This window comes from Bison bison, unplaced genomic scaffold, assembly GCF_000754665.1.
Source record: "Bison bison bison isolate TAMUID 2011002044 unplaced genomic scaffold, Bison_UMD1.0 scf7180017864172, whole genome shotgun sequence".
NCBI classification, from domain to species: Eukaryota; Metazoa; Chordata; class Mammalia; order Artiodactyla; family Bovidae; genus Bison; species Bison bison.
In genome coordinates this window covers 2,410,564-2,427,535 of record NW_011494744.1, presented here as the reverse complement: position 1 = coordinate 2,427,535, position 16,972 = coordinate 2,410,564, and the positions used below count along the sequence as shown (strand labels likewise).

At 39.2% G+C, this 16,972-nt stretch overlaps 1 protein-coding gene across 1 annotated transcript in view; it reads left to right on the top strand.

The window, feature by feature from the left end:
• Window positions 1–1,172: 1,172 nt before the first annotated feature.
• MARCH5 (membrane-associated ring finger (C3HC4) 5) overlaps window positions 1,173–16,972 on the top strand; it is a 53,300-nt gene continuing 37,500 nt past the window's right edge. The window contains exon 1 of the mRNA XM_010842201.1: window positions 1,173–1,526. Within this exon, the coding sequence (XP_010840503.1) occupies window positions 1,492–1,526 (35 nt within the window). The 5' untranslated portion in view covers window positions 1,173–1,491. The remainder of the gene's footprint in view (window positions 1,527–16,972) is intronic.

The following is a 16,972-nucleotide window of genomic DNA, read 5'->3' as shown; positions in this document are numbered from 1 at the left end:
CTTCCTGGCGATGTACACTCTAGTTCAAATATATTCAGGAAGCAGACTGTAAGCAAGAAATTAAAAGCTGATTGCAAAATTCTGCGTAAAAATTAAAAGAGCTTTAAAAACACATTTTAATGTAAAGAAAATTCAAACATCTTGCGGCAGAAATTAGGCATAATCAGGGGAAAACTACCAAACGTTCTACCAATCACAGCACTAGAGAACGCCACAGGTCGTCCAAAAGACGCCTTCCTTTTAGCCAACAGTTCTTTTCCTCCCGCCAAAGCTGTCCCCTAGAGCGTCAGAGAGTAACTCAATGAGCGATTTATGATTTTTTCCTTTTGATCTCTCCCCACACACATCCACCTGCTTGGAGGTGTCAAGGCGACTAGAAATGGTTAACACTGACCAGCAGCAGACAGAGAAACAAACACCCCTGACAACCCACAGCTGAGTAAGCAAGAGCTGTTTATTCACGACCATGTTCCATTTGGAGACTATCGGCGAGCCCTTGAAAGCCCAGGCACATTTTAGAAGGTTCCTAGAGGGAGGGAATAATCTCCCCACGACACACACGCACACACTCCCCACCCCTCTCCCCCCGCCCTGAGAAACATACACTGGTTTGGGTGGGAACCATCTGGTCCAGGCAGCCCCTGCCCTCCCGACCCCTCAGGAATAACCTCACGCACTAGAGCATCCGACCCCTTGCGGGGGTTGTGTAACTCCCCAAAATGGGCTAAGACGCCGCAGAGGCTGGCCGCAGCGCTGAGGGCTTCCGAAGACGCTTTCTGCCACTCCCACCCCCGCCACGGCCCACCCCGACGCCGCGGCCGGGACTAGAGACCCTGACGAGAAATGGCCCTTTAGATCCCACCCCTCACCTGGCTCGGTCCCACCTGAGCACCAGAGCTGAGAGAAAACAGGCAGGGAGAGCTGACCTTGATGCTACTGACAGTGGAGCGGCACATCCTGCTGCTTCCTGGAAAGCGGCCCGCAGGACATTTTTCCCCCTGGAGGAAGGAAACGGGAGGGCGCCGGCCGGGCGGCTGCGGGCGCTGCGGCGGTGGTCCGGGCGGGCTGTGCAGCCTCTAGTGGGGACGGTCCGAGGACTACATCTCCCAGGCTGCTCTGGGCCGCCTTGCGTCGTGACCCCAGCGCGCACGGAGGCGGTGACTCTTACCTCACAGAGGTAGCTCCTCCGCCGGCAGCAACTCGGCGCCCGCGGTCCATGGACCGGAACCCCGGGCCGACGGGCAGGAACCCCGGCCGCGATCGTCGTCTCCCCGCCCTAGGCTCCTCCTCCTCGCTCCCCACCGCCTCCTCCGGACGCCCGCGGGCCGCGCACCGCCACCGCCGGGCTCGTGGAGCCGCCCCGGGAGGCTGGGTGGCGGGTTCGCGGCTGCCGCCGGACTGAGGCCTACTCCGCCGCCTCTCAGTGCTATTGTCCTGGGCCCGGCCCTGACCGGGCTCACCGGAGAGGCGAGTGCGCCGGCTCCGCCGAAGATGCCGGACCAAGCCCTACAGCAGATGCTGGACAGGTACGGGCAGCCTTTGGGGAGGACGCGAGCCGCTGATCCTCGTTCCGGCCCTGCCGCGCCCGGCCTCGGGGCTCTTCGGAGCGGAGCCCGGCGTGCCGGGAGGAGTTCTACGGCCTGGGGGCCGGGCGAGGGGCCGAAAGTTTGGAGTCCGTACTTGCGGGAGGACGGAGCGGGCGGCCTGGGTGCGTAGACTTAAAGGGAAACTTAGTTAAGGAGTGGCGTCTGGTTTCGTCGGGACGCCTTTGCGAAGTGAGAGGGGCTTGTATGAACCCAGAGAATTAGTTTTCTTTTTCTCACTCTCCTCCTCCCCTCCCCCCAAACTGTGTTGTAACGTGTTTGTCCGAGATGTCACTGGCAAGAAGAGCCAAACTAATTTTCTGAGGAATGATCCTCCTCCAATTTTAACTGTTTCCAAAAGCCAAGGAAAAACAAGCATTCTTTTGGAAAGCTTCATAGGCAAACTTCCTTCCTCCGCATCCCCAACCCCAAACTATAAGGTCAAGAGTATAAGCAAAGGACTTCAACGGTCAGACCAGAGTAGAGGTTATGGGAAATAGACATATAATTTCGCGTATTTTACCTGAACAAATAATTTCGCGTATTTTACCATGCGTTGAGTTCCCTGAGAAAGTTTCATTCTGTGGGGGCTCCGGTCGGTAAAACTTTCTGTGAAATCGGCTGCAGAGCCCTCTGCTGTTGAAATTCTAGTCTCTGGGTTCTACCACGAGTTTCTGGAGACCCTTACTCCACAATTTCCACTAAGGACATAACTTCCTGGCAACGCCGGTGCTATTGGCTAATGTATGTTTTCGTTACCTACAACTCTCAGTAGACCACTCGCCACCCAGTTCAGCGTGTGGTATAGCTCTATACTGAGAACAAATCCAACTGGAAAGTGTTAAATGAAGAGGCTACCTTAAATGAAATTATACCCAATGAAATTATGCTTGGATCACACCCAGAACACAAATCACTCAAGAGTACCTCTTCTTCCGGAGTGACAGACATTTCCTTTGGAGCTTAGAATTTTGAGACGTCTAAGTTGATAGAAATCATGGTACTGACTTTTTTCAGTTGGGGTGGCCCAGTGATTAATCCAGCCCTTGTTCTAGGAGAGCATTCGGGTCAAGTTGTATTGACTACTCCCTTTTTTAATAAGTAGTTTACAAGCTCCTGGAAGGCAGAAGTCATTATTTCAAATTCTACAACCCCCTGTACAAAGTAAGTCATCAGTAAATACTTTTATGAACAAATGCATGAACTTTTTTGTCATTCTCCCCAGTTGTGTAGTGGTCTAATAATTTACCATACTGGCAAATTACATAGGACAACTGAAGTATGCCCAGAGGAGACCATTTTCTGTCACTGCCAATTCCAATCAGAGACCCTATTTTGGTGCTGGGTATTTTGTAATTAATTTTTACCCCCTCTGAGGGCCTGCTGCTTTCACTTTTATGTAGTTGACTTTTGTGTCCAAAAGCTGATCTGGCTTTCATACACTCTTTGGAGATTTCCATAAAAGTAAAAAACCCAAAGAGTGCCAGCAAGACATTTACAATTGTCTCAACAGAAACTTGGAAATTCTGGCTGCATATACTGAAACAGGTGACTGTAATACTGGCTTCCCTCATCTTCTCTACCTTTTTGACATATCTCTTAAGATGATATTCAAAGATCATTTTGCAACCTGGCCCCTTGTTGGAATCACCTGAGGAGTGTTTTAACATATGGATGGATGCCTGATTCTGCCCACGACCAATTAGTTCACAGATTTCTGGAGAATAGGGCCTGAGCATGGGTATTTTCAAAAGCTTTTCAGATGTTTGTTGTGGTTGAAAATCACTTTTAAAGGGTTTTGGTTTTTTTTTGGTAATGCCTCATGGCTTGAGGGATCTTAGTTCCCCAACTAGGGATTGAATCTGGGCCTCCTGCGGTGGAAGCAGATTCCTAACCACTGGACCACCAGGGAATTCCCACAACCCTAAACCCTAAGTGATTATTTCATCATAAGGGATAGTACCTTTTAGTGAGGTAAGCTTGGACAGAAATCTTGAAATTCTCGTTTTGCCACTTACTGGCTATATGACTTTGGATTTAAATTCTGAGTTTCTACATCATCTTTAAAAAAATTGTAATGTCCTACCTTACAGGACTGTATAAATGAGAACAAATATAAGTACTTTGTTGTTGTTCTTGTACAGTCTCTATGTATAAGTACCTTATACAACAATAAAATGCTATCGTATGTTAGGCACACAGAAGGTACTTAAGATTCTGGTGTAACTGGGATTTCCCTGGCGGTGCAGTGACTGGGAGTGTGCCTTCCAGTGCAGGGGATGCGTGTTTGATCTCTGTTGGGGAAACTTAAGATCCCACATGCCGCAGGGCAACAAAGCCTGAGTGCTGGAACTAGTGAGAAGCCTATGTGCATTGGGCTAAGACCCAATGCAGCCAAATAAATCAGTATTAAAAAAAAAAATTCTAATGTAACCAATCAATTAGCAATTTACACACACACACCCCTCGCCCATCTCCTTTCTATTTACTATCATGTTAATCTGGGCTATCCCCCCTGCAAGATGAACACAAAGATACTTGATGGGTTCTTTTGAGGAATACTGACAAGTTCAAGAGACTAAAATATGTCAACCTGTTAGGACCCAGAATTCTTGCTTGAATTTGGCTCCCTCCTAGCTTGGTCTTTGGGTGGCAATTTTTGAGCGACAGAATTTACTTCAGAAACTTGCCTTTATGTTTATTTCTTCAGTACAAGTTCTATCCTTGAGAAGATTAAGGAAATGTATATAACATATATTGTTTCGCTTCTGGGTTAAGATTAGGTATATTTTAATAGTTTATTAAATTTGTGTTCATTGAATTGATTTGGTAAATATTGATCCATTTGCCCAGTACCATTCTAAGCCCTCAGTATATGGTGGTAGTGAACATAAGCAGAAATACTCGTGTGGAGCTTTAATTCTAGTGAGGTTTGTGTTCCACAAATGTCAAATAAGATAAAGATTATATTTACAAATATGATGGTATGTTCAGTTTATACATTTAGTCTGTCACGGTTTTTTAATTAATAGCAGCTTACTAAGAGCTGAAGTTCAATTGCTTGTCCTTTGTGAATAAGTAAATCTAGTTTAGCAATTGTTTATCTTAATAACTTTTATCCTTGCCATATTTGCAGCTGGAAAGAGTATATATAGATATATATTTTGATTGCCTTTCATTTTTATAAACAGTAAGCAGCTGTTTTATGTAAATTTATCATTTGAACCTTTTAAATTGAGAGTGGTGGAAAGGGGGTGGTTTTCTAATGTCATGAATGACTGGGGGTCACAAATCATTGCCCTGAAATTATAACCATTCATAAATTCAAACCCTTTACATCAGGCTCTCTGAATCTTATTTTCTCTTCCTTCCCTTTGTTGCCATACTTTTTTAAGAAGTCTGTTATGCCTATTCTGTCACCATTATACTTTCTCATTTTCTCTTTTACTTCTCAAAATGAGGATTAAATCTATAGAGAATACAAAGAATACTATAAACAAACCGCAGGAATGGACCTCAGGTTTAAAGCCTGGTGAGAGATGCTTCTGGAAACTTGACTTTTGTGTACCCCTTTCATTTGTGTACCCCTTTCATGTTGAACACTTAGGAATTTGTTGAGGTTGTTTTGCATCACTTAATTGCACAAGGTGAGTAGGCAAGGAACGGAGTCAGTGTCCCCAGAACAGTCAGATGGGAAGAACAATGGAAGAATAATCCGCTCCCCAGAGGCCTCCTGCAGTAGCAAGTGAGTTAGAACCCCCTCTCACAGGATGTTACCGACCGCATGGACATCCCTTTAGAGGTTGTAGATGTCTTCAGAGGACTGAGCTGTATATTCCTTCTGAGTTATAAACCGTCTCTAGCTTCCACTAAAGCAGCTTCTCATTCTCTTTGGCATCTTTCCTCAATCATATTACAATCCCATTTTGACATTTACAGACCAATACCTGGAGTTAAGAACCATTAGCAATTAGTTGTATTTGCTTCCCTCTCTATATAAAAAGCAGAAACATTACAGATAAAGTCCCCTTTGGCCATTATCCCCCAGTCCCATATCTTCTCCCATCCCCAGTCCACTATCATAAGTGGGTTTATGTTCTTCCAGTCTTTGTTTAATGCTTTTATATATACTATATGTAATTCACAGTTCTGTTTTTGTTTCTAAAATTTAAATATATCAGTCTACAATTTACTTTTTTAAATACTGAGTTTTGTGATATTCAGCAATTAAAGAGTGTACATATAGAATCTATTGTATTAACATACTACTTGTAGTATGAGTATGGATACTCGTAGTATGGATCATCGAAAAAGTAAGAGAGTTCCAGAAAAACATCTATTTCTGCTTTATTGACTATGCCAAAGCCTTTGACTGTCTGGATCACAATAAACTGGAAAATTCTGAAAGAGATAGGAATACCAGATCACCTGACCTGCCTCCTAAGAAACCTGTATACAAGTCAGGAAGCAACAGTTAGAACTGGACACAGAACAACAGACTGGTTCCAAATAGCAAAAGGAGTACGTCAAGGCTGTATATTGTCACCCTGCTTATTTAACATATATGCAGAGTACATCATGAGAAATGCTGGGCTGGAAGAATCACAAGCTGGAATCAAGATTGCTGGGAGAAATATCAATAACGTCAGATATGCAGATGACACCACCCTTATGGCAGAAAGTGAAGAGGAACTAAAGAGCCTCTTGATGAAAGTGAAAGAGGAGAGTGAAAAAGTGGGCTTAAAACTCAACATTCAGAAAACTAAGATCATGGCATTCGTTCCCATCACTTCGTGGCAAATAGATGGGGAAACAGTGAGAGACTTTATTTTTGGGGGCTCCAAAATCACTGTAGATGGTGACTGCAGCCATGAAATAAAAAGACACTTACTCCTTGAAAGAGAAGTTATGACCAACCTAGACAGCATATTAAAAAGCAGAGACATTGCTTTACCAACGAAGGTCCGTCTAGTCACAGCTATGGTTTTTCCAGTAGTCATGTATGGATGTGAGAGTTGGACTATAAAGAAAGCTGAGCACCGAAGAATTGATGCTTTTGAACTGTGATATTGGAGAAGACTCTTGAGAGCCCCTTGGACTGCAAGGAGATCCAACCAGTCCAACCTAAAGGAAATCAGTCCTGAATGTTCATTGGAAGGACTCATGTTGAAGCTGAAACTCCAATACTTTGGCCACCTGATGCGAGGAACTGACTCATGTGAAAAGACCCTGATGCTGGGAAAGATTGAGGGTGGGAGGAAAAGGGGACAACAGAGGATGAGATGGTTGGATGGCATCACCAACTCGGTGGACATGAGTTTGAGTAAACTCCAGGAGTTGGGAGGTCTGGCGTGCTGCAGTCCATTGGGTCGCAAAGAGTCAGACATGACTGAGCAACTGAACTGAACTACTCTAGTAACATTTAGATTCTTAATACCTCGTTATAATTTGACTTTCATCCACCTTTCTTATCCGTAGCTCTACTAAAAGTATATTAAATGTTACTAATAATTTCTTAATCAGTAAACCTAATGACTTTTTTTCTTTGTCCTCATGTCCTTGACATGTATGTAATGAAGCTGAAACTGGTGACCTCCACTCCCTAACTTGAAAGTGTGTTGTAGTCTACTACATTATTTGTCTGTCTGTCTTTTTCCCCCTCTTACACGTCACCTTATCCTTACTCTCTTCAATCACTTAAGTATGGTTCAATTCTCAGCACTTATTCTTCGAAAAGTACACATAGTTTTATCACTTACTATCTCACTTTCAGCTTTGAGTGACTCCCAAATGTATGTTTTTATTCTTGACCTCTTTGCCACATTTTAGTGTCTGCTTTCCAGCTGCCCAGTAGACATTTCCATTTGTGTATACACAGTATTACTAGTGTCTTCACCTATCTAAAACTAAACAACTGCTATTTCCCTGCTTTTTACTTAGCTTGACTTCCCAATTTCTGGCCCATTCTTCTAATCCACCAGCCGTAAAACCTACATCTTTTTTTTGCTTTTTGCTTTTTTCCCCCTCTAAATCCACCTGCTTATCAAATACTATAGATTCTTTTTTATCTGACTCCAGTTTTTCTCTTCCAGTTTGACTTACAGAGTGGTACCAGAATTGGCCAGAGCACAATTATAATCATGTCATTCCCATGCTTTAAAACATGCCAGTCTCTACATTACCAATAGGATAAATTCTAAACTTTTAAGACTTTGTGAAGAGACTTAGCTCTATTAATCCAATCCAGCCCTAACCTGCTTTAACCATACTCTTCTGCACTTCGTTGTCCTCTGAATGTATCCTGCTGTACATCTTATTTTTTGCTTTAGAGTCCTTCCTCCCTTCTGACACCTGGCTGACTCTGAACCATCTTTAGAAGTCAGCTCAAATATCACTTTGAAGCACTGTACATCTCCTTCAGGCAGTGAGTTACTTCTTCCAAAATTTCTGTAGAATCTCTATTTCAATAGAATTCATTATAGTACATCACTCTGAATTGTAATTTTTTTAATGCATCAATCCCGTGTCTAAGAGCCTTTATCACTACCACCATGCACATTCAAGTGGGAGTTCACTGAGAACAGAAACTGTTCCATTTCTTGAGAAGGGGAATATACATTGGCAACACTGTTGAATCACGCTGTCTTTTCACTATGTATGACGTATCAGTGCTTAGAATAATCTTGCTGAAGCACCATTTTTAAAATATCTTATTTGTTCAAAACCTGTATTTTTTTAATTGCTTACTAAGCTTAAGTTCAAAATTTTTTAACTTGGCCTTCAAGACCCTCCATAGTCTATACTCTCTATTATGTTTAAGACACAGAGTACATTGCTGGCACTAGCTACCTTCTTAAAGCTCTGCTTCTGTTTAAAAGTGAGTACGTGAGTATACATCTTTTGCCCAGGCCAGCTTGATATGCACACTGTCCTGTATTCTTTTCAGCATCTTGTCTTTCAAAATTCTACTCACTCTTCAAGATCCAGTTTAGTTTCTGCCTTATTTATAAAGCTTTTCTGACTATTTCAGCCAGAAATATTTCCCACTCTTCTCCAGACTCTTGTAGCAGTTCTTTACATACCATATATACATACATGCTCCTTATATGCCATAGTTATAAGATGTGAGGTGGTAACATTTATATGGCACATTAGGGTACACTGGAAGAGGTTTAGATTTCTAGTGAAAGCTCCTTATGGCTGCTTAAAAGTACCCTAGCAAAAATGAAACACATAATGACTTGCACTAACTATAATTTCCTTAAAAATGAGAAATGGAAAATTTTCTCAGAATACACTATCCGTAAGGCAGCATGGTGCAGTGAAAAAAGCTGATTTTTTTTTTTTATGGCATATAATTTATAAAAATCTGATGTTTTAGAGTTGAGGCCTAGGTTGCATTCATACCTTTGTATTTAACCATGAAGCCTTGGGCAGACTGTTTAACCTTTCTGGGCTTTTGTTTCCTTATTTAAGGGGGGAGATAATTATGTTTGCAGACTTTATGAAGATCAGAGATAAAGAGCATGGCATGAGTATATGCTCAATAAATGATTGCTTTCACTGTGGTGTATTTCTCTTCCCCTCTTTCATAATGTATTAATAATTGTGGTAGCTCTTTGATAAATTCAGATACTTTTAACTTCCATTCCACTTGGGTGGACAGACATATAAAGGGGTTTTTAGCCTTGATGGTATAGTTTTTGTTTAAGAATACATGGGATGTGATACTTTTAATCCTGAGACAAAGCTGCAGTTTGCAGCTTTTTTCCATTGTTAAATTTAGGCATTCCTTGCATTAACCAGAGCATGGTTCACTAAACATGTTTTAAATTAAGAACATGTTCTCTTTCCTTAAAACACTCATGCAAATACATTGGTAAGGCACCATGTGTAATACAACAATAACAATTTAAAGCCTGTTTCATTGCTCTCACTCCTGTATTCTGGAACTCTTCTGTTCTGCTACCCTCCATTTTCTATCAAAGTAATCTCTAGGGCAGATTTTCCAAATCTTTCTGATAATCCAAGATAAATACCTGCAGTCTAAATCTGCAAAGATAGACTTTACTGTCAGCTGTTTTATTAGATAACCATACTAGTTAATTTATGTGCCAGTGAAAAAGGATTCTATTGATAAATAAAGTTTGCTCCCCTTTTTTCCCCATATACTTTTTAAATAATTAACCATATAAACTGGTTTAGTCACATATGAACCCTATGAGGTAGGTTACCTTTGTCATCCATCCTTTCCCAACTGGTTTGTAATACCTAGCTTTATTTCAAAACTCTTCTGCTCCAACTACATTGGTTTTCTCATGGTCCATGGCCATATGCTCATTTCTGTCTCTAAGCATGCTTATGCTGTTATTCTTACTTCAGATAGCCTTATTCTTTTCATTCCCTAATTGTCATTTCAATTGTAGTTCTGCCTTTTCATGAAACATTCTCAGCTATTTCATCCTGTGTTTCTTATGGTCATCATCACATTTCTGTATTAGCTGGACACTTAATGTTTTGTGTGGTTGTTTTTATGTGATTCTTCTATGCATATATTTGTTCCTTAACTAGACTGTAAGTTCCTTAAATGTATTTCTTCTGACATCAAATAGTGAACATACTTAGTACATTCAAGTTAATCTCGGAGAAATCTTGAATACACTTAGATTTAAGACAGACTAGATACGTATTTCTCAAACTGTTCATAAGTTTTGCTATCAAGAAGGATTTACAATTGGAAAATGTTTGAATTTAAATTTAAAATCACATAGAATTAACTTTTTTTTCTTTTTAATAAAGAGAGGCATATTATGCAGATCAGTGATATTTCCAGTACCAATAAGACCATACATTTATTTTAAGGAATAAGTAATAGACTTTAGATTGTCTACTTTAGTTCTTTCTCATGTCTTCATAGTATAATAGGGATTTGTTCTTTGATCTCTGAACCAGTTGTGATAATTCCTAGACCTCTTTTTAGTCTGTAAACCAATGAGCCTCAGCTTGGCTGGCAGAAAGGTGTGGAAGTATTATAAATTGTGAGTGTAAATTGCTGATATCAGCAAGCAAGTAGCATATACAAAACCTAGTAGAAGAAAAAGAAGGATGGAAGAAAGTGAATTATGGATTTGAACGAATGTCTTATGCAATGGTGTTGGCCTACTGAAAAACTAAAGAATGGTTAGGAATCCAGGACTTTCCCACTGAATACCAGGGTGCCAGGCAGAACTACTTTATGAGCTAATTTAGGTAAGAAAATGTATCCATAAATGTATCCGTAGTTATAAAGTTGGTAGCATCTTTCTTGTCTATCCGTGCCATTATTGCTACTGTTCATTTGGTGCTTATATATATGCCAAAAATAAGCTGTTTGAAGATCACTTGTTTAATCCTTTACAATAGAGAATCTTTTTTTAATTTACTTTATTGAAGTATAGTTAATTTACAATGTTGTGTTAATTTCTGATGTTCAGCAGAGTGACTGAGCCACACACCGACATACAGTTTCCTTATTCTTCTCTGCTGTGGCTTATCACAGAGTACTGAACATAGTTCCCCATACTATACAGTAGGATCTTACTGTTTATCCATTCTGAATATGTATCAGTTTGCATCTGCTAGTCCCAGACTCCTGATGCATCCCTCCCCCTTGGCAACCACAAGTCTGTTCTCTGTGTCTGTGAGTCTGTTTCTACTTTTTTTATAGGTAAATTCATTTGTGTCATTTTAGATTCCACACGTAAGTGATGTTATTATGGTATTTGTCTTTCTCTTTCTGACTTACTTAGTATGATCATCTCGGTCCATTCATGTTGCTGCAAATGGTATTATTTCATTTTTTATGGCTGAATAGTATTCATTAGATAACCATACTAGTGAATTTATGTGCCAGTGAGAAACTATTCTGTTGATGTGTGTGTGTGTGTGTGTGTCCATGTACATGTGTGCACATACCACATCTTTATCCATTCATCTGTCAGTAGACATTTAGGTTATTTCCATGTCTTGGCTATTGTAAATAGTGCTGCTTATGAACATAAGGGTACATGTATCTTTTTTGAATTATGGTTTTGTCAGGATACATACCCAGGAGTGGGATTCCTGGATCATACGTCAACTCTGTTTTTAGTTTTTTGCAGACCCTCTATACTGTTTTCCATAGTGGCTGCACCAGTTTAATTCCCACCAACAGAGTAGGGGAGGTTCTACCATAGGGAATTTTAACATAAAACCTTTTTTTATCCTGAGAACTACTTTGGAAGTTTAGTTATGCATATGAGTTCCTTCTCAGAATGTTTTGAAAGAGTAAAACAAAATAGGTAGGTCAGAAATGAACCAATTATGTAGAAACACACCTGAAAAATATTAAAAATCTGATCTAGTAATAGGAGCTTTAACACAAATGCAAGATCTATTATTGGTGACTCTGATAATTAATTTCAGATTAATGATGGGTTAAATGTTATTTGGGGATCTGGACAGCTATAATATGAAAATTCCTAGTCACTGTGCTAATTTCTAATTGCTGTACTGCTAATATTACTATGATTTACTTAGATTCATAATTGAAAGAAAATTGAATATCATTCAGTGATTAGTGAAAATGTTAAAAATGTAATTTTTTCTCCATCCAAATTTACTAACCCCATAAATTTTATGTGGACCCCAGATTAAGAACCCCCTGACTTAAAGAAGTTCTGAAAGAGATTGTCATTAAACCTAAAATAAGCAGTAAGTAGGGAATTTGAACTCAAACAATCTGGCTCCAAAGCCCAAATTCTTTAACCAGTTAGAATATCCTGAACTCACAAAATCTTTTTCCCAAATTTAGCTAGCTTTTTTCCTTTAGAATAAAAAAAGATCTGAAGCATTTTGTTTACTATTTAAATTAAAAACCAAATAGCTTAGAAGTGTTTACATTGAATGTAAAATCAGATTTAATTTTTGTATTATGGTGAGTTGAGAAAATTGACAAAGGGAAGAAATATGGAAAAAGGAAGAATGGCCAAAGCAGAGGTTCTCAAACTTTAGGTCTCACAATCAATCACATGAAGGATTTGTTAAAATACAACATTGATGACTCCTCAAAAAGTTAAAAATAGAAATACTATATGATTTAGCAATTTCACTTCTGGGTATATGTCCAAAAAAATTAAAAACAGGGTCACAAAGAAATGCTTGTACACCCAGGTTCATAACAGCATTATTCACAATAACTAAACCTGGAAGCAGCCCTAGTATCTATGACTGAGATGAGCTAATGTGGTATGTATACATACAATAGGATAGTATTCAGCCTCAAAAAGGAAAGATAATCTGCAATATTATCTGCTACAATGTGGATGAACCTAGAAGACATAGACAAATACTGGATGATTCCACTTGTGTGAGGTTCTTAGACTAGTCAGTTATAAAGACAGAAAATATAAGGGTAACTGTCAGGAGCTTGGGGAGTTTAATAAGAACAGAATTTGTTTTACCAGATGAAAAGAGTTATATGGGGATGGGTGGTGGTAATGGTAGCACAACCTGTAAATGTGTTTAATACCACTGAATTGTGCACTTAAAGGTAGTTAAGATGGAAATTTTATGTTATATGTTCTACCACAATCAAAAAAGAAAAATAATTTTTGAAGAAATTTAAAATAAAACAATTTTTTAAATGTAATGTTGGGTCCCATCAGAGTTTTTGATTCTGCAGGTCTGGGGTGGGACCTGAAAATCTGCGTTTCTAGCAAGTTCTCAGATGATGCTTGTACATCACACTGATCGCTGCTTTCTGAGAGATGGAGGATTGAAGAGAACAAGGGTAGGAAATGACTCAAAGAGAAGCTCTTAATTAGAGTTTTGTCAGAAATTACAACCTCTCCTTGGGTGTGGACTTGAAAGGTTTTTGGCTTTTTCTTTTGAAATGGCAAATAGCCAGTTCTCACTTTTTTTTTAATCATTAAAATCCAATGCTCAAATTTATTAAGATAATAATGGGGGAGGGGGGTAGGGAGGAGAGGAGGTGTGCCTCAGAGCAGTTGTTCTTACTTTTAAGGGTATTAAAATTGCCATCCCATAAATTATAACATTAAAATATAACTTAAAGTAGAATTATAGTTAAATTGATCCTGCAGTGGAAATATTATAGCGCTGTCAGTAAGAATTTTTAATTTCAAAGTGTTTGGTTTTATCTTTGTTGGCTGTTTCTATCTAAGAAATGACCTGATCTAATAGCCAGAATCAGGAGCGAATTTTTGCTCTGTGTGAGAAACAGAAAAATTTGCACAACTCAGAGTACTTGGCAGTGGAAATCAGATTTATTTAAGTCTTTCCTGCTCAAGTCTGGTCAGTAGGAAATAAAGCCATTGACAAAAATACCTGTGTGTTATTATAAAAGCTGTTTAGGAATTCACATCATATAATTGTTCAGGGCTATCTCTTTATTTCCAATTTCTCACACTCTATAACAAGATTGTTTGGGTTACGCCTGAAAGATCTGCCCCAAACAGGTTAAACCAGGGGAAAAAAAAACAAACCTATGGGTTTATGTAAGTGAACAGCACAAGGGTATATTTAGCTTTAAGCACAGCTTGATCCATGTCTCAGACAAAGTCATCAGTTTCTATCTTTTAGCTTCCTCTGGGTTCTTTAGGCTCCACGTTGTGGCTTTCCTGGCAGCAAAGCCTCACACTCTCATTTAGCTCCTCATTTTTCCTGCCTTCAAGCCCAGTGGAAAAGAAAGTCTGTGTACCAACTTTCCCAGCAAAAATTCTGAAGTTCACTCTAATAAAACCAGCTTTATGGGCCCAAACTCGTCACTGTAATCTAAGATGAGGGATACTGCCCTTAAACCAATCTAAGGATTACTCTTCCTGGAGCTGGGGGTGTGGGACTAACTGCCTAAATAAACCGCACACATGGCTGATGCTGGAGGGAAGAGTGATTTTCCTTAAAAAGTGTGGGATACTTTTTGCTCCTAAAAAAGAGAAATCATGCTGTACATTAAACCACAAATTTCTACTTTCCTAAGATCTTGAGGGAACTATAAACCCATCATTTTCAAGCAACCTCTTTTCTCCTTAAATGGAAGAAGGAAAGGAATTGGGGAATAAATAGCTGAAATAGATTGCATCAAGGAGGGAGTAGGGTATAGAGAAGCAAAGAGTGAAACCATAATTATAAAACCTTCTTAGGTGATATTCCTGGTCAGACTATTATAAGTTTTTTTTTTTTAGTGAAGGAAGAAAAGATTTCTATACCACATTGTTCCCTCCCCTCATTTCCACCCCTAAAAACTAATAACTGTCTTATAGGCTGTCTGCCCATGTGACCATTTTTATACTCTTTAAGTTAATTTCCCACATACCTGGCCCTTATTTCAGACTAATGTTCTTTCCATATCATGTAGGTTAAACTCATAAACCTATTAAGGTGGTGTATCAGTTAATAAATTCTTTAGAACTTAACATTTTCTGTACTGTTATTTATATTAAAAATATGTAGTCATCAGAATCTATTATTTCTACCTTAAGTCCAGTAATTATCCCTTTCACACAGTTTGCTTTCTGCAGTCTCTCTACTTTTTTTTAACCTGCCATTTTTCTGTACTAGCGGTTCCCAAACTTTATTTAATATCACATCACCTTGAGGGTTTGTTAAAACACAGATTTCTAGGCCCTCTTCCTCTTGAGTTTCTCATTTACTAGGTCTGGAGTAGAGCCAGAGAATTCGCAGGTTTCCTAGTGGTTCTGAACTGCTGTCTCAGAGAACTTTGTTTTGAGAATCCCTATGATAAAATCACTTGCCCCTGCAAATTTCTACTGTCACGCCTTCCTGAAGCCGTCTCTGGTCTATCCAGATTGATCCTTCCTTCTTCTTAAAATAGGGAAGGATATACCTGTGGTAATTTCACTGGAACTTTAAGTATCTTATATCTACTAGATGTAGCCCAAATTAAATTACAGAGTTTTCCAGATAGGTACAGTCTTTGATTTATTTTGTTTATGCAGCTTCATGGAACCAGTGAAACTACATGGAATCAGTGAATGCACAGTGTATGTTACTGGCACTTTCTTTAGTTTTCAGCTGCTTGCTTGTTTTGTACTATTAAGTTATAAGTCTTCATTTCATACTTATTTGCATCTAAATTATAATTTTTAGATGCAGTAATTTGGTGGTATTATAAATTTACATATTGTGGGCAATACTATTTGATCTCAGATGACCATCATCAGATGTAATGTTAAGCGATTAGAATAAATGGAAAATGTGTGTGGTAAGTTGGTAGATGTTGAAAATCAGCAAACCTTTTGGGTGTATTATTATCAATAAGGGTTCTTTTTTTAAATATCCCCTCTATAGGATAATTTCAGCTAATCTCTAATGAGCATTAGCTTAAAAATCCAAATTTTAAGCTGTATACTATCACTATGAATTAAACAATGTACCTAATAAGTTCACTGTAAATCGTTGTTCAACCATCTTATCTACCATAGCCGTAAAATTAGAAAAAAATCCAGAAGTGCCTCTTTTAAATGTCACCTGAGTACCTTCTAAAAAGTAAAACTGTAAATGTGTTTAGGGGTGAAGTGCACTAATGTCTGAAACTTTGAAATGCATCAAAAAATAAGATTGGTGAAAGAATTTGTAGCAAAATGATAGAATCTGGGTGTTAGAAATATGGGTATTCACCAGTTTTTCATTTTTTTTTTTTAAGTTTGAAATTTTTCATATTACTTGAGGGGGGTGGTGGTACAGAAATAGGCTTATTCTTATTCAGAATTTGTAGGGATTATAGCTTATTCAGAATTTGTAGGGATTATAGCTTATTCAGAATTTGTAGGGATTATAGCTATACAATGGAGAAGGCAATGGCACCCCACTCCAGTACTCTTGCCTGGAAAATCCCATGGACAGAGGAGCCTGGTAGGCTGCAGTCCATGGGGTCACTAAGAGTCGGACACGACTGAGCGACTTCACTTTCACTTATCACTTTCATGTATTTGAGGAGGAAATGGCAACCCACTCCAGTGTTCTTGCCTGGAGAATCCCAGGGACGGGGGAGCCTGGTGGGCTGCCGTCTATGGGGTTGCACAGAGTCGGACACGACTGAAGTGACTTAGCATAGCGTAGCATAGCATAGCTATACAAATATTCCCATTATATTGATGTATGAAACTTCCATTTAAATAAATGTTAAACACATAAATATAGGCGGTTTCATTTGGTTCAACCTAATTAATACTTTTACATTTTGTTTTTTCCTGATGACTGGAAATTGGCTTAATTTAAGATTCAGTTTAATTTAGCTACGTTCGTGTTCCATCGTTGATATGAAAAACTTAACAAGAACCTAGAAGTCTAGTTTCTAGATATTTCTGCCTATATTTTGTTACCAAAAT